General features: G+C 54.8%; 1 protein-coding gene and 1 long non-coding RNA gene across 6 annotated transcripts in view; both read left to right on the forward strand.

Annotated features, from left to right (window-relative positions):
* ELN (elastin) overlaps window positions 1-9,385 on the forward strand; it is a 46,378-nt gene extending 36,993 nt beyond the window's left edge. For all 5 annotated transcript variants that reach the window (XM_038759310.1, XM_038759311.1, XM_038759313.1 and 2 more), the window contains 8 exons: window positions 1,230-1,298; window positions 1,918-1,980; window positions 4,287-4,427; window positions 4,523-4,582; window positions 7,148-7,228; window positions 7,349-7,396; window positions 7,641-7,682; window positions 9,180-9,385. In XM_038759310.1, coding sequence (XP_038615238.1) covers window positions 1,230-1,298; window positions 1,918-1,980; window positions 4,287-4,427; window positions 4,523-4,582; window positions 7,148-7,228; window positions 7,349-7,396; window positions 7,641-7,682; window positions 9,180-9,337 — 662 coding nt within the window. In that variant the 3' untranslated portion in view covers window positions 9,338-9,385. The remainder of the gene's footprint in view (window positions 1-1,229; window positions 1,299-1,917; window positions 1,981-4,286; window positions 4,428-4,522; window positions 4,583-7,147; window positions 7,229-7,348; window positions 7,397-7,640; window positions 7,683-9,179) is intronic.
* A 61-nt stretch (window positions 9,386-9,446) lies between these two features.
* LOC119939338 lies at window positions 9,447-16,309 on the forward strand. Its single transcript, XR_005454664.1, has 6 exons — window positions 9,447-9,830; window positions 9,981-10,019; window positions 10,458-10,502; window positions 11,136-11,165; window positions 11,518-11,568; window positions 14,876-16,309. It is a non-coding gene; the product is annotated as an uncharacterized LOC119939338 (long non-coding RNA).
* Window positions 16,310-17,571: the final 1,262 nt, after the last annotated feature.

Genomic DNA, 17,571 nt, shown 5'->3' on the forward strand with positions numbered 1-17,571 from the left:
CACTTAACTTCTCTGGGTCTCAGTTCCCTCATCTGTAAACTGGGGATAAAGTCTGTGACTTTAATTGGGTCACCCTAATGACCTTGTATCTCCCCCAGCGCTTAGAATAGTGCTTTGCACATAGTAAGCGCTTAACAAATGCTATCATTATTAAAGCGCCCAACAAACACCATCGTTATTATTAAGATCCATCCCAGGGGCCCAGGCGGCCCTTGCCCGCCATGGGGTTTGCGGTCTAAGAGGGAGGGAGAGGCACATATCTCGTCCCCATTTAAAAGATGAGGAAATTGATTCTTGAGGTCCTTCCTCTGCTGCTGACCCCATGGCACCAGCCCCGCTGGGGGGAAGGGATAGAGTTTAACCCTCGTTCTCTCCCCCAGGAGCGGCGGGCGGCGTTGGAGGCCTTGGGGGCGCAGGAGTAGGGGGCATCGGTGTTGGAGGGGTCCCCGGAGGCCTGGTGCCCGGCGTAGGAGGAGTCCCTGGCGGTGAGCGGGGGATCCTGGGGAAAGCGGGTGTGTGAATTCTCCCTCATCAACCTCCCCACAGGAAGGGGTGACTGGTCCCTGACCCCCGCCCCTGCCCTCCGTGTCCCTGCAGGAGTAGAAACTCCAGCAGGAGCGGCGGCGGCGGCAGCGGCGGCCAAAGCGGCGGCCAAGGCGGCCAAGTATGGTGAGTGACCCCTGACCCTAACGCAAATCCCCTCTCTCTCTCTCTGGCCACATTCCTCACCACATTCCTGTCATCACGCTTAACTGCCAGGCATTTCCTTCCTGCCCTTTTGGTCCCCTGAGGCCCCGGGGGATTTCGGGGGCCTGCATGGACTCTCACCCACCTGGGCCACCCCGGCCACGGACACTGAACCCCCACCTTCTCTGCTCGCCCTCCCAACTTCCCCATGAGGCCCCTGCCCAGCCCTGGGGCAGAGACCACTCTGAATAATAATAATGATGGTATTTGGTAAGCGCTTACTGTGTGCCAAGCACTGTTCTAAGCGCTGGGGTAGATACAGGGTGATCAGGTTGTCTCCTGTGGGTCTCATAGTTTTAATCCCCATTTTTCGGATGAGGGAACTGAGGCACCGAGAAGTTAAGCGACTTGCCCAGAGTCCCACAGCTGACAAGTGGCAGAGCCGGGATTAGAACCCATGACCTCTGACTCCCAAGTCTGTGCTCTTTCCACTAAGCTACGCTGCTTCTGAAGTGGAGTCTAACCCTTGTTCCCTCCCTCAGGAGCGGCGGGGGGCATCGGAGGCCTCGGAGTCGGAGGTCTGGGTGTGCCTGGGGTCGGTGCTGTTCCAGGTAAGCTGCACATCCCCTCCTGGGTTTATGGAATAAGGAAGGGTGGGCATCGCTTGCAACAAGAGGGCACTGGGCTAGACCACAGGAGGGACAGGACTCTCGAACACTGGCTCTGGAGGCTGAAGGGGGCCGGGCAGCCGCATCGGGCTTTGGAGTCAGAGGTCTTGGGCTCTGACAATTGTCAGCTGTGTGACCTTGGGCAAGTCACTTCACTTCTCTGGGCCTCAGTTCCCTCATCTGTAAAATGGGGATGAAGACCGTGAGCCCCCCGTGGGACAACCTGATCACCTTGTATCCTCCCCAGCGCTTAGAACAGTGCTTTGCACGTAGTAAGCGCTTAACAAATGCCATCATCGTCATCATTATTATTATTATTATCCGCAGCCATTTTGCAATCTTAAAAGTAAACCTTCAGCCCCGGACTGGTGAGAAGTTCAGCTTTTTGAGAGCAGGGGCCTGATCCCAGATGACGTCCGAGACCCCTTCGTGCCCATAGGGGCTGGGTCCGGATCAGAGCGTGGTGTGGGGAGGCGGGATCCCCTGCTCTGGGGGACAGGTCGGGGAGGGGAACGGTCCTGATCGTGGTCCTCCTCCCTCTCTGCGCTACTTCTTCCTCCAGGAGCAGTGTCTCTGGCCCAGGCCCAGGCCCAGGCCCAAGCAGCGGCTAAAGCGGCCAAGTACGGTGAGTGTCCAGGCTGCCCGGGACGGCTGGGGACCCAGGCTGACAGGGTCCCTCCCTCCAGCCCAATGGGGGACAAACTGGCAGGATCCGACACCCCTACCCTCATTCATTCATTCATTGAATTCATTCAATCATATTTATTGAGCGCTTACTGTGTTCAGAGCACTGTACTAAGCGCTTGGGAAGTACAAGTCGGCAACATATACAGTCCCTACTAACAACGGGCTCACAGTCTAGAAGGGGGAGGCTTTGTCAGGGGCTAGGTTGCTGCTTTTCATTATTTATCCCATGGCCTCTCAATCAATCAGTGGCATTTATTGTGCGCTTACTATGTGCAGAGCACTGTCCTAAGCTCTTGGGAGAACGAGAATTTTGTTAATACGTTTTGTTTTGTTGTCTGTCTCCCCCTACGAGACTGTGAGCCCGCTGTTGGGTAGGGACCATCTCTATAATGTTGCCAACTTGTACTTCCCAAGCGCTTAGTACAGTGCTCTGCACAAAGTAAGCGCTCCATAAATATGATTGAATGAATGAATGAATGAATGAGAAGCAGCGTGGCTCAGTGGAAAGAGCACGGGCTTTGGAGTCCAAGGTCATGGGTTCTAATCCCACCTCCGCCACTTGTCAGCCGTGCGACTTTGGGCAAGTCACTTAACTTCACTGGGCCTCAGTTACCTCATCTAACTTGTACTTCCCGAGCACTTAGTACAGTGCCCTGCACGCAGTAAGCGCTCAATAAATATGATTGAATGAATGAATGAATAAAATGGGAATGAAGACTGTGAGCCCCCTGTGGGACAACCTGATCACCTTGTAACCTCCCCAGCGCTTAGAACAGTGCTCTGCACATAGTAAGCGCTTAATAAATGCCATTATTATTATTATTATTATTATTATTACAATTGACTGACTGACTTGTCAATAATAATAATAATTGTGGTATTTGTTTAGGCGTACTTGGCGGCAGGCACAGTACTAAGCGCTGAGGTGGATGCAGGCAAATCGGGTTGTCCCACATGGGGCTCATAGTTCAATCCCCATTTTACAGATGAGGTAACTGAGGCTCAGAGAAATGAAGTGACTTGCCCAGGGTCACAAAGCAGACAAGGCGGGGAGCCGGGATTAGAACACATGACCTTCTGTCTCCCAGGCCTGTGGTCTACCCACTATGACTTGGGGTCACAAGAAGGCTGGCCCTTTTCAGGGCTTGTGGCCAAGCCCAGGGACTTGAGGGAGAACAGTGAGGCGAAAGAGGCTTGGGAGAAACTTCTGGGGCTGGAGGGGAGCAATTATGAATCTGTACATAAATGTTGGAGGCCAAGTGTGGGGTGAATATCAAATGCCCAAAGGGTACGGATTCAAGTCCTGATGACCGAGGTGAGTTGGGGCCAGTGTTTCATCCTGGCTTGGAGGAGTCGTGAAGAGGAGGAGGAGAAAGAAGGTGAAGAGAAGGAAAAGGGGAGGAGGATGAGGAAGGTGAAGAGAAGAAGGAGGGCGATGAAGAGGAGGAAGCTGGGGAGGAGAAGGCCCAGCTTGTTCATTTGAGAATCAGTCAATCAATCAATCGTATTTATTGAGCGCTTACTGTGTGCAGAGCACTGTACTAAGCTCTTGGGAAGTACAAGTTGGCAACGTATAGAGACAGTCCCTACCCAACAGTGGGCTCACAGTCTAAAAGGGGCTTACAGTCTGGCCTAGTGGGCAGAGCCAGGCCTGGGAGTCAGAAGGACCTGGGTTCTAATCCTGCTCCGCCTCTTGTCTGCTGTGTGACCTTGAGCAAGTCACTTATCTTCTCTTTGCCTCAGTTCCCTCAACTACAAAATGGGGATTAAGGTTGCAAAGCCCTATGTAGGACAGGGACTGTGTCCAACCTGATTAACATGTTTCTTACCCCAGTGCTTAATACAGTGCCTGGCACCTTCAAAGTGCTTAACAAATACCATGGAATGGGGGAAGAGAGGGCCCGGAGCTGGGCCGGTGGATTTCAGAGAGGGGAGCAGGAGGTCAGAGGATTTGGGCCCAGGATGTTTGGGTTGGAGGAGGCGAGTTTTGTGTTTGCTGGGTTGCATTGAGAGGGGGAGACAGGACATGCGATCTGAGGTGTCCAGGGAGGTGGGCAATGCCGGACCTCCAGGCATTTCCTTCCTGCCGATTTGGTCCCTCTGAGCGCCTGTGGGATTTTGGGGCCACGCAGGCTCTGGAAAATTAGCCCCCAAACTCTCTCTTGATCCTCCCTTTCCCCCTGTGAGTCCCTGCCTGGTTCCAGGTGGGAAGGGGCAGAGTCTAACCCTCGTTCCCTCCCTCAGGAGCAGCGGGCGGCATTGGAGGTCTCGGCGGGGTTCCCGGAGGCCTGGTGCCCGGCGTGGGAGGGGTCCCTGGAGGCCTGGTGCCCGGCGTGGGAGGGGTCCCTGGAGGCCTGGTGCCCGGCGTGGGAGTGGTCCCTGGAGGTGAGTGGGGGATCCTGGGACAAGGGGTCCGGAAACCTCCCCAAAGGATGGGACGTCCGGTCTCTGACTCCATCCCTCCCTCCATGTTCCCACAGGCGTAGGAATCCCAGCGGGGGCGGCAGCGGCCAAAGCGGCGGCCAAGGCGGCTAAGTACGGTGAGTGACCCCTCACCCCATCCGGACAGCGCTCGCCAACCCCCAGCTCGGCCGCGGCCTGTCCCTCACTGGCCTTCTCCCTGCGGTCACTGTCCCAGCAGAATGGGAGGGTGGGCGAAGGCTTTGGAGGCAGGGAGAGTCATTGAGTGTTGCGTATGAGGAGGGAGGGCATTTCAGGCCAGAGGGAGGACGTGGGCGAGATAGATGAGATCAAGGTACCATGTGAAGGTTGGCGTTAGAGGAACAAAGTGTGAAGGCTGGGTTGGAATAGGAGAGTAGTGAGGTGAAGAAGGAGAGGGCAAGATGATTGAGGCCTAAATGCTTGGGAGAGCATAATCCAGTGCGTAGACCCTGTTCCTGCTCCTTTTCTGCTTCCCCTTAATAACGATGGCATTTGTTAAGCGCTTACTATGTGCAACGCACTGCTCTAAGCCCTGGGGAGGATACAAGGTGATCAGGTTGTCCCACGGGGGGCTCACAGTCTTCATCCCCATTTTACAGATGAGGTCTCTGAGGCACAGGGAAGTGAAGTGACTTGCCCAAAGTCACACAGCTGACAATTGGCGGAGACGGGATTTGAACCCATGACCTCTGACTCCCAAGCCCGGGCTCTTTCCACTGAGCCACGCTGCTTCTCTGCTGAGGGGGAGCTCCTTGTGGTCAGGGCATGTATCATGGGCTTCTGTTGCACTTTCCCAAGTGTTTAGCGCAGTGCACTGCTCTCAGTGGGTGCCCAATTAAACACCATTACCACAACTACTACTAGCTTGTTGTAGATAGGGAACTGTTGTACCAACTCTCTCGTATTGTAATTAATTAATGATAGCATTTATTAGGCGCTTACTATGTGCAAAGCACTGTTCTAAGCGCTGGGGAGGTTAACAAGGTGATCAGGTTGTCCCACTGGGGGGCTCACAGTCTTCATCCCCATTTTACAGATGAGGTAACTGAGGCCCAGAGAAGTTAAGTGACTTGCCCAAAGTCACACAGCTGATAAGTGGTGGAGCCGGGATTTGAACCCATGACCTCTGACTCCAAAGCCCGGGCTCTTTCCACTGAGCCATGCTGTACTCTCCCAAGCGCTTAGTATAGTGCTTTGCACATAGTAAGCACTCAGTAGATACCACCGATTGATTGATTACAACACCAAGCACTGAGCTAGGAGCTTGGGGGCTGCCTAGGAGCAGTGTAATATGTGCTCCCTGCCCTGAGGAGTTTCAAGTCAAATGGGGGCAATGTGTAGATGTGTGGCTTAGTGGAAAGAGCCCGGGCTTGGGAGCAGAGGTCGTGGGTTCTAATCCCCGCTCCGCCACTTGTGTGACTTTGGACTCGTCACTTAACTTCTCTGTGCCCTGGCTGCCTCACCTGTAAAATGGGGGTGAAGACCGTGACCCCCACCTGGGACAACCTGATTACCTTGTATCCACCCCTGTGCTTAGAACAGTGCTTGACACATAGTAAGCGCTTAACAAATACCATTATTATTATTAGTAGTAGTAGTATCCATGACAGACTACACTAGTTCAAAGCACAGGAGGACAGAAGTCCATTTATTCCTGCGACTTGTAATCACAGTGCTAGAATATTTGCAAGCTGAGCAATTTATGCACCCTGGGCATAGGCTCCTGGTGAATCTATGGGTTCTGGGATAAAAGCGGAGTAATTCAGGGGCCCGTGAGGGCAGTGAATGAGCCCCCTACCCTAAAGAATGGGGATTTTAAAGCTCAGGGGTCCCAGGACAGACTACTGCATAGACTAATGATAGTTCTATTTCTGTAAGCTCTCTAATTGCTCATTACTGGGCACCGACCCTGCTTGGGATGGGGCAAGTGGGGTGGGGGCGGAGTCTATCTGTAATTTATCATCATAATTAATGGTGTTCGTTAGGTGCTTATTATGTACAAGGCGCTGTACTAAGTGCCGAGGTGGATACAAGCAAATCAAATTGGACACAGTACCTGTCCCACGTAGGGCTCACAGTCTCGAGCCCCGTTTTACAGGTGAGGTAACTGAGGCACAGAGAAATTGAGTGACTTGCCCAAGGTCACACAGCAGACAAGTGGCAGAGCCGGGATTAGAACTCATGACCTCCTGATTCCCAGGCCCTTGCTCTATCCAAAGCAGCGTGGTTTGAAAGAGCCCGGGTTTTGGAGTCAGAGGTCATGGGTTCCAATCCCGGCTCCGCCAATTGTCAGCTGTGTGACTTTGGGCAAGTCACTTCACTTCTCTGTGCCTCAGTTACCTCATCTGTAAAATGGGGATTAAGACTGTGAGCCCCCCGTGGGACAACCTGATCACCTTGTAACCTCCCGAGCGCTTAGAACAGTACTTTACACATAGTAAGCGCTTAATAAATGCCATTATTATTATTATTATAATTTTTATGTAATTCATCTATTTCTATTAACGTCTGTATCCCCCTCTAGGCTGTAAGCTCGTTGTGGGCAGGAAATTTGTCTGTTTACTGTAGTCCTCTCCCAAGCGCTTACTACAGCGCTCTGCATGCAGTAAGTGCTCAATAAATACGATTGAATGAATGAGTCTAACTCTCGTTCTCTCCCCCAGGAGCAGCGGGCGGCATCGGAGGCCTGGGTGTTGGAGGGGTCCCAGGAGGCCTGATACCCGGCGTTGGAGTGGTCCCTGGAGGTGAGTGGGGGATGCTGGGGGGGAGGAGTCTGGCTGAGTTTCACCTCCCCCCGGCCCATCTCCCCACGGGATGGGGTGTCCGGTCCCTGACCCCAACCCCCGGCCCCCGTGTTCCCCCAGGTGTAGGAATTCCAGCGGGAGCGGCGGCGGCCAAAGCGGCCAAGTTTGGTGAGTGACCCCTGACCTCTGTTGTCCCCGGCCCCCATCCCCCAGCAGTTGGTGGGCAGCCCTGAAATTCCACCCCTCGCGGTGAGGGCCACCCTCACCACGTTGTCCGCCAAGCCGAGGCAGGCTGGGGGAGGATCCCCGCCTCGGGGGGGCTGGGCTAAGTCCGGTCCCCCATCTGTGCCCGCTGCCTCTGGGCACCCCAGGGCCGCTTGCATCCCTGACCTCCTCTGTTCTTTGCCTCCAGGTGCCGGAGTTGCGCCAGGGGCAGCAGTGATTCCCGGTGCAGGTCCGTGCCCCTGTCTTCCCTGTTTCAGCACTCTCCCAAACCCCCTTCTGCTTCATGTACCATAGCCAGGGTGACCGCCCGGGTGGTAGCTGGGATGCCCTCCAGAATGGAGAGTGGTGGTGGCCTCCTCCCGGAGGCAGGCCTATCCTATGTTCTCTCCTACGGAGTGCTAGCCAATCAATCAATCAATCAATCAATCGTATTTATTGAGCGCTTACTGTGTGCAGAGCACTGTACTAAGCGCTTGGGAAGTACAAGTTGGCAACATATAGAGACAGTCCCTACCCAACAGTGAGCTCACAGTCTAAAAGGGGGAGATGTCCGGGGATCCACCTCTGAGGGATCATGGGTTCTAATCCCGGCTCCGCCACATCATGTCTGCTGTGTGACCTTGGGCAAGTCCCTTCGCTTCTCTGTGCCTCAGTTCCCTCATCTGTAAGCCCACGGGGTTTAAGAGATTAAGACTGTAAGCCCCACGGGGGACAACCTGATCACCTTGTATCCCCCCAGCGCTTTGAACAGTGCTTCGCACAGAGTAAGCGTTTAACAAATGCCATCATCGTTATTATTATTATCAGCGGGCCCTGGCCGAGCTCCAACTCATCCTCCAGGAAGACGATCTCTGAACCTTTTCATTCATTCATTCATTCAATCGTATTTATTGAGCGCTTACTGTGTGCAGAGCACTGTACTAAGCACTTGAGAAGTCCAAGTCGGCAACATATAGAGATGGTCCCTACCCAACAGTGGGCTCACAGTCTAGAAGGGGGAGACAGAGAACAAAACAAAACATATTAACAAAATAAAATAAGTAGAATAAATATGTACAAGTAAAATAAATAGAGTAATAAATACGTACAAACATCTATACATATATACAGGTGTTGTGGGGAAGGGAAGGAGGTAAGGGGGGGATGGAGAGGGGCAGGAGGGGGAGAGGAAGGAGGGGGCTCAGTCTGGGAAGGCCTCCTGGAGGAGGCCTTTTCTGGCTGTGATGGTGGGCTGGGGGGAAAATAACCAAGGCCTTCCCTTAAAACCCTCCCCATCAATTGCATGCAGAGCACTGTACTAAACGAATACGATTTAGGGGAGCTTACAGCCTAGCTGGGGAGGCAGACGCTAAAAGAAATTACCGCTAGGAGTAGAGTAAAGCTAAGGATAGATAAAGATAGAAGTGTTAGGAGGGCACCTGCTTAATTAATAACAATTAATCAATTAATAATTAATAACACCGGTCCAAATGAGTTAGACCCATTGGGTTTTAACTCACTCTCAAGTGTGTCGGGTTATCCCGGGGGTACTGGTGAGGAGACAGCCAGTGCGGGGAGCGGGGGCCTGCAGAGGGGACAGTGGCGGGGAGGTCACCCAGGATCCGAGCCTGGGGTCCGGCTTGCAGGCCCCTGCTAATCCCAGTAGTGGCAGGGATACGTATCTCAGGGATGCATCTCAGGGATGTTAAGGTGAGCCCTCCCCTGTCTTCTCTTGGTTGATTGACAGGTCTCCCCATTGCAGGAGTGGGTGGCATCGGAGGTGTTCCAGGTAACGGTCATCCTCGGTTGGTTACCCGTGACTTCCTTCCTTCTCCCACGGAGCCCAAATGCCCTTGCGAGCCTTGCTCTGCTTCCAGAGGGGGTCGGCCCAGGGAAGACAGATAATGTTCCCTAAGTGCTTTGGCCTTCTAACATTCCCGTTTTACAGATGAGGAACCCGAGGCTCAAAGAGGGTAAATGACTTGGCGGGGGTCAGCCAGTGGAGCTAGAACCCAGGTCTCTTTGCTCCCAGGCATTCCCCAAAAGAAGCCACAGGGATGGAGCTGAGAAAAGAGCTGCATTGGACCCTCAGAGACCCCCTTCTACCCCTGGAGCTGGGAGGACCCCAACTCCCTGTGGGGTGGAGGGTCCCCAGGCTGTACCCCCACCCCCAGGGGAAGGCAGATCATTAGCTGAAGCTCACCCCAAAGGGCTGGACTCCTAGGGTCCCCCTCTGCAAGGTGGGGTTCCCCCCCACCTCCCCTACCCCTAACGAGGAGTGTTCCTCTCCATCCCCTCTCTCCCCCCGGGCCTGGCACCGCTAACGTGCCCCTTTCTCTTGTTCTTTGTGGAACAGGACTGCTGTACCCCGGAGCTGGTGTGAAGCCCCCTAAGCCAGGTGGGCACTGAGCGGAGATGGGGTTGGCAGTGGGGGCAGGGCTGAAACTCTGAGGTGGGCGCTGTCTGAGCTGTGATATTATACTCTCCCAAGCACTTAGTACCGTAGGTGCTCAGTAAATACCTTTAATCGATCGATTGATTCTTCCAGGCTTTGGGGTCGGACTTGGTGCTCTAGGCGTGCCTGCAGGTGAGTGATGCCAGGCTGGAACTCCAACCCCCTAGCCCCATTGCTCGTAGCCCAGAAAGGTTGGAGAGGCCATTGTGCCCATCGGGAGCCCCTTGGGGAGCCCCAGGCTGGCTCCCTGGAACAGATCCAGCCTTGGGGAGACTCCAGTCGAGGGATGAGGCTGGAGTCTGTTGGAGCCCCTTTGAGAGGCTGGGGGACCCAGGAGTGCCCAAGTGCCCTGTGCTCTGATCGATTCAATTCCCGAGCCCTGAGTGAGGAGTGTCGAAGGCCAAGATCGGGCCCGGGGCCTTGTGTGGGGATTCCTGGGGGGTCTTGCCAAGAGGTGAAGGAGAGGGAAACCATCCCCAACCCCACTTGGAAGGGAAGGCACTGAGAGTCCAGCTCAACCTCTCCCAGTGCCCCGGCTCACCCCTATCTCCCTCCCTCTTTGTGTTGCAGGAGCTGCTGGAGTGCCTGGATTCGGACTGTCTCCCATTTACCCAGGTAAGAGGCACCCCAGGACTGTGCCACTCTGCCCTGTCCCCTGCCCAGAGACCCAAGCAGCCATCAGCTGGGCTCAGCTGGGAACCCCTGGGGCCTCCCGTCCTTCTACTAGGGTCTTAGTAGACAGCTGTGCCAGGGCAAGACCTGGGTCGTGACCCCCAAGGAGGAGCTGGATTGCCCTCAGGCAGGATGAGTGGGCTTCAGGGAGAAACCTCGTGTGGGGCAAGGCCAGAGTCGATCCCGGGGACTGTGACTGACCCCCTCTCTTGCCACCCCGCCAGGCCCCGGGGTCCTCCGTCCCCCAGAGACACATCTGGCTCACTGGATGTCAGGCCTGGGGGGCATGAAGGGAAACTGGGGGCTGGTCCCCACTGCTATCCCAGATCCAAGCATGGGGTAGAACAGGGGGTCTCTCTGTCATGATGAGTTTCTCTCCTTGTGGGGCTGAAGTAGGCATGGCCCCTGCCAACCTCTGGGCCCACGGGGACAACCGCGTGGCCCTGTGGGGCCATTCCAAGCAGTGGTCAGCCCCGAGCAACATCACGGTCTCTTTCCGGGCCTGGTGGGGACCTAACTGGGACTGATCCTTCACCCCTGCTGCCACTACCACCGTTTGTTTTCCTTGCTTTCCAGGGGGCGGAGTTGGCGGCCTGGGCTTCGGAGGTAAGCTTCCCTGCCCCGGGCCTGAGGGCTAGCTGAGGAGAGAGGGGCCTCAGCCCAGCCCTTCCTTCCTTCCCGCTGGACCCTGCCCCCCTGGAAGCGAATGAGCCCCCCGTTGCCCATCAGCCTCTGTCTCTCAGATGGGGAAGGAGGGAGAGATGGGGATCCCATAGTCCCTGAGACCCCCTATCTGGGAGCCATGGGAGGCACTCATGCTGATTGCTGGGAGGGGGTCTCACCCCAGGGCCTCGCTGGGCTCCAAGAAAGTCTGCCCACAGCCCGCTGCTCAGCTTTGCCCAAGATAGTCACTCCCACCTCTTTGCTGACTGCAGTGGGCTTCTCCTCTCTCCCACAGGGAAGCCCCCCAAGCCATTCGCCGGAGGGCTTGGAGCCCTAGGATACAGAGGTAGGTGGGATCGGGAATCAGAGCTGGACCCCACCCCAGACTCTCCTCAATTTCAGGCGTCCATTGGGGGCAGGAGGGTGACACCAGCCCTTTCAGGCCCAAACTCTTCCCAGGAGGAAATCTGACTTGGGCTCCCCACCCATTGTCCCTTTCCCTGCTCCACCCCTCTCAGCCCTGTTCTCAGTCTGGGTTCCTCTCTCCCAGACCAGAACCCCCACCCCCCTCAAACCCTGTGGTTCACTTCTTTGGCCCCCTGGTCCCAGCCCCCTACCCCAAAATTCCCCAGCCCCTCGTTCCACCCCCAAGAGTTTGCGGTTTCTCCCATGTTGGTCCGCTCGCTCGGGACTTGCGGGGCTAAAGCCAAGCTCCCGCTCTCCTCCTACAGTCGCTAAGTTTCCCAAAGTGTCCAGAGAAGCCCCCTAGCCTCATTCTCCAGGTACCCTCCTGGAAGTCAGAGGCTGCAGAGCTAGGAAGAAGGCCTAGCTCATCCCCATCCAGTGGCGGATTGGCTCCTGGCTTTTCTTCTTGCAACCTGTAGAAATCCCTTGATCTGGTGGGAGGGGGTCTGCTCAGCTGAACTGGTTTCTACTGCCTGGGAGGATGTTTCCCCTTCGTGCCCCAGGCCTGCCTTGTGGGAACCTCAGCCCCTGCCCCGGGCTTGGCCGTTTGGATGTGGCTTTGAGGAGGCCCGGGTTTTCTGGTGCCAGCCGGAATGCAGGGCTCCCACTAACCTGCATCACAACTTCATGTGGGACAGGGACTATATCCAACCTGATTATCTTTTACCTACCCAGGGCTTAGTACAGATTGCCTGACACACAGTAAGCGCTTAACAGGTACCACTGAAAACATAAAAATCCAGAGCCCGAGGGGCCGTGCAGGCTTCCCAGGGCCATGCCCTTGCTTAGCCCAGGGGCTTCTGGCCCAGCCCTCAGGGGTCTGTCAGTAAGTCAGTCAGTCAGTTGTATTTATTGAGCACTTACTGTGTGCAGAGCACTGTACAAAGCGCTTGGAAAGAACAATTCAAACCAAGAGAGACAATCCCTGCCCACACCGGGCTCACAGTCTCGAAGAGGGGAGACAGACATCAAAACGAGTAAACAGACATCAATAGCATCAATATAAATGGAATTAGAAATATCCCTGCCCACAGTGAAGTTACAGTCTAGAGGGGAAGACAGTCATTGATATAAATAAATAAATGACCGATTCAGATATTTATTCATTTAATCGTATTTATTGAGCGCTTACTGTGTGCAGAGCACTGTGCCAAGCGCTTGGAAAGAACAATTCAAACCAAGAGAGACAGTCCCTGCCCACACCAGGCTCACAAGCTAGAAGAGGGGAGACAGACATCCAAACAAGTGAACAGACATCAATAGCAACAGTATAAATAGAATTAGAGATATCCCTGCACACAATGAGGTTACAGTCTAGAGGGGGAGACAGTCATTGATATAAATAAATAAATGACAGATTCAGATATTCATTCATTCAATCATATTTATTGAGTGCTTACTGTGTGCAGAGCACTGTACAAAGAGCTTGGAAAGAACAATTCAAACCAAGAGAGACAGTCCCTGCCCACACCGGGCTCACAGGCTAGAAGAGGGAAGACAAACATCAAAACAAGTAAACAGACATCAATAGCATCAGTATAAATAGAATTAGAGATATCCCTGCCCACAGTGAGGTTACAGTCTAGAGGGGGAGACAGTCATTGATATAAATAAATAAATGACAGATTCAGATATTCATTCATTCAATCGTATTTATTGAGCGCTTACTGTGCAGAGCACTGTACTAAGCACTTGACATAAGGACTATGGGGTTGGGATGGGGGATGAGTAAGGGAGGATGTCAGGATGAAACAGGAGGAAGTGGGAGAAGAGGAAAGGAGGGTTTAGTCAGGGAAGGCCTCTTGGAGGAGATGTGCCTTGCTGAGAATTGGTTGGGGCTCCTATTAATGTCCATGCCTCTCCTCTCCGCCACCCACCCACCTCAGCCCCACCCCCACAGCCCTCAAAGATGAAAGGACGGGTGAGTTTGGTCACTGGCCCAAATCCAGTGCCCTTTGGCCTTGACCCCAGAGGACCTGCTCTAGTGGGAGCTGGGGAGGAAAGTCCCCAGGAGGAGGAAAGAGGAGGAAGGGGGAGGAGGAGGAGGAGGAAGAGGAGGTGGGAGGTCATCAGGGCCAAGATGGCTGCTCCCTCCTGTGGTCTGATTGGCACCGCTGGGACACAACGGGATTTGAACTCCGGACTCGGGCCTCGTGGCAGCAGAGTCTGTCCCTGTCTGAGCGGGGAAATTCCAAGGAGAGCCCAGGCCCACGAGCCTTCTCCAGTTTGGAGGATCCCAGACTGGAGGACTCCGGGGAGCCCTGGGAGGGCAGGCCTCCCCTCCCTCCCCCTGCCCCCCACAATCCCAAGTCGGGGGAGGAAATGTGAGAACATCAGCCTCATGGTCCACCAGCCCAGGACTCTGTCTGAGGCAGGGAACCAGGATGCTGATTGCTCTCCTGGACACCCACCTTCATGGTTAGAGATGGAATCATCCCGCATCCCTGACTCTCCCCTCTCCATCCCTGACTCTTCCCTGTGGACCAGTACAGACCGTCCCACACCCCTGACACTCCTCTCTCCGTCCCTGACTCTTCGCATGGTGACCCAGCATGGAGCATACCACACCCCTGACCTTTCTCCATCCCTGACTCTCCCATTTTCATCCCAGACTCTCCCCAGTGGCCCAGCTCAGACCATCCCCACCCCCTGACCCTTTCTCCCAGGGTCTCAGCACGGACCTATCCACACTCCAGATTTTTCCCCTCTCCATTCCCGGCTCTCCCCCTCAATGATCCAACATGGACCACCTCTCACGCCTGACTCTCCATCCCTGACTCTCCATCGGTGACCCAGCTCAGACCATCCCACACCCCCAATTCTCCCTTCTCCATCCCCATTTCTGCCCCAGTGACCCAGCACAGACTTTATCCATGCTAGACACTGTTTATATGCTTGTCCTAGTAGAACCCTTGCCCTTTTCCCAGGCTTCCTCACTCCCAATGCCTTGTTAGACCTAACTGGAAATCGCATGGATGTCAGGAGAAGCATTTTTGATCCACCCTCCCAACCCCAAGTCCCTCGGTTTGCATGTCTTGGGTCTCCGTTGCTCTCTGTGATTCCGGGGAAGATTTGGAGGGATGGGGGAGGAGAAGAAGCAGGGAGAGCAGGAATTCTGGCCTGTGCCTCTGGGAGCCGGCCCCAGTGTCTGACGGGGGGCTCCCTCTCCATGTCCTTCTCCCTCCCAGGTGCCGTTTGTTCAGGGAAGTACTGCGGCCGGAAGAGGAAGTAGCTGCCCGGCACCTGCCAATCAACCTCATGAACTTTGGTGCTACTGCATGGTCCAGAATGTAACCCCTCGAGGCCCCCCTGCCCCTCTCCCCTCCCCCGCCCGCCCTCCCCTCTCCCCTGCCTTCGCACTGGATGGGACCCCCTCCCGTGCCACCCTCCGGGTGGGGGTCCCGGTTGGTGGGCGGGGAGGGAAGGGGCGTAGGAGGCGGAAGCTGAAAAGCAAACCAACAAACCAATCTCCAAAGGGGCTGAGAAAAGTTGGCTTAGAACGGTGCCTAGGGGCAGGGGCGGGGTGGGGGGACCCAGAGGTCCCACTTAGGAGCTCCCCTCTCCGAGCAGGGATCTCAAAGCTTCTCCGAGGGGAAAATGGTGCTACCCATTGGTGCTCTAGACTCTCACGGTGAGGGCAGGGAGGTGGGATGGGCAGCCTTGGCGGGAACCCTCAGAGCAGCACGCCTGGGCTACGGCTCTGGACTGTACCTCCTTCCCCCCCACCCCGCCTGTACCCCAGGCAACCCCCACCCCCTCGTTAGTCCAGCCAAAACCATCCCAGGGGCCCGGGGGACCCATTCAGGCAGAAATCTGGGTTGGGTTTTCTCTCCAAGCACTTTAAGATCAGCCTCAGGCCTGGATATGGTCCTGGCAAGGTCCCCCCTCCAGCCCCTCTCCACCCTCCCCGCTTCTGGTCTCCAGGATCTGGGGGGGCAGGACTCGGGCCCCAGGCTCCGGGTGGCTCCCGGGTTCTGCCCGGGTGGAGTAATGGTGACCGGTTGGGCCATCGCCTTTTGGGGGGGAATGTCCCCCCCAGAGCATGGTGGCCCAGTCCTTCCAGAATCCCCCAGTGCGGTGCTGCCCAGTTGGTGAAAGCCAACTGGGGCTGTCGCCCGTCTCCCTCCTGGCTCTACAGATTGGGGGTCCCGACGGACACCCCGAGGGCCCAGGCTGGGACGCGTGGCCGACAGAACCCAGCCCCACTCCCCGAGGGGGCCCCACAGACCCCAGGGGGGTGGAGATGAGAGGTTTTCCTCTCCCCCAACCCCGGCTCCGTGCCCCCAGACAGCTCTCAGTACTGTACCACCCGTCTCTCAAGCCACTGTCCATCAGAACAGCCCCCCAGCCCACCCCCCCCAGGCCCCTTTCCCCATGTCTCTCTGTGATAGATCAATAAATATTTTATTTTTTGTCCTGGATATTTGGGGTTTATTTGGGTTGTGTTTTTGTTTCTTCGGTTTTCTTTTGTTATTGGATCAGAGTTGGGGACACCCCCCGTGTCCCCACAGGGCAAGGAGAGCCGGGATCATTTTACTCACTTTGGTATACCTTGGATGGGCACAATTTTTTTTTTTAATCAGAAAAAGAAAAGTTACTGCTTCAGAAAACAGACTAATAAAAGAAAGCCTGTTAAAGGAAATGTGGTCCTGGCCTTTTTCAACTTACTGGCTCTCCCACGTTGCTCGCTTTGGTAGATACAAGGTAATCAGGTTGTCCCATGTGGGGCTCACGGTCCAGCACTTAGAGCAGTGCTTGGCACATAGTAAGCGCTTAACAAATACCATCATCATCATTATTATTGTTAATAATAATAATCCCCATTTTCCAGATGAGGTAACTGAGGCCCAGAGAAGTGACTTGCCCAAGGTCACACAGCAGACGAGTGGCAGAGCCGGATTGCGTGCCCCACGTGGGACAGGGACTGTGTCCAACCCGATTTTCTTGTATCCACCCCAGCACTTATTATTATTATTATTATTATTATTATTATTATTATTATTATTATCATTATTGTATTTGTTAGGCGCTTACTATGTGCCAAGAACTGTTCTAAGCACTGGAGTAGATACAAGCATGGCTCAGTGGAAAGAGCCTGGGCTTGGGAGCCAGAGATCATGGGTTCTAATCCCGACTCTGCCACTTGTCAGCTGTGTGACTTTGGGCAAGTCACTTCACTTCTCTGTGCCTCAGTTCCCTCATCTGTCAAATGGGAATGAAGACTGTGAGCCCCACGTGGGACAACCTGATCACCTTGTATCCCCCCCAGTGCTTAGAACAGTGCTTCACACATAGTAAGTGCTTAACAAATACCATCATTATTATTACAAGGTCATCAGGTCGGCCCACGTGGGGCTCACAATTTAATCCCCACTTTACAGATGAGGTAACTGAGGCCCAGAGAAGCCAAGCTGCTTGTCCGAGGTCACACAGCAGACAAGCGGCGGAGGTGGGATTAGAACCCACGACCTCTGACTCCCCACCCAGCCCGGGCGCTTGACACTGAGCCACGCTACAGTGCCTGGCAGTGAGCAAGCGCTTCCCGACTACCATAATGATTTTTATTAAAGAGAAGCAGCGTGGCTCAGTGGAAAGAGCACGGGCTTGGGAGTCAGAGGTCATGGGTTCTAGTCCTGCCTCCGCCCCTTGTCAGCTGTGTGACTTTGGGCAAGTCACTTAACTTTTCTGAGCCTCAGTTCCCTCATCAGTCAAGTGGGGTTGAAGACTGTGAGCCCCACGAGGGACAACCTGATTATCTTGTATCTACCCCAGCACTTCGAACGGTGCTTAGCACATAGTAAATGCTTAATAAATGCCATCATTATTATTATAGTGGCAGCATGGCTTAGTGGAAAGAGTCCAGGCTTGGGAGTCAGAGGTTGTG

This window comes from Tachyglossus aculeatus, chromosome 17, assembly GCF_015852505.1.
Source record: "Tachyglossus aculeatus isolate mTacAcu1 chromosome 17, mTacAcu1.pri, whole genome shotgun sequence".
In the NCBI taxonomy this organism is placed as follows: Eukaryota; Metazoa; Chordata; class Mammalia; order Monotremata; family Tachyglossidae; genus Tachyglossus; species Tachyglossus aculeatus.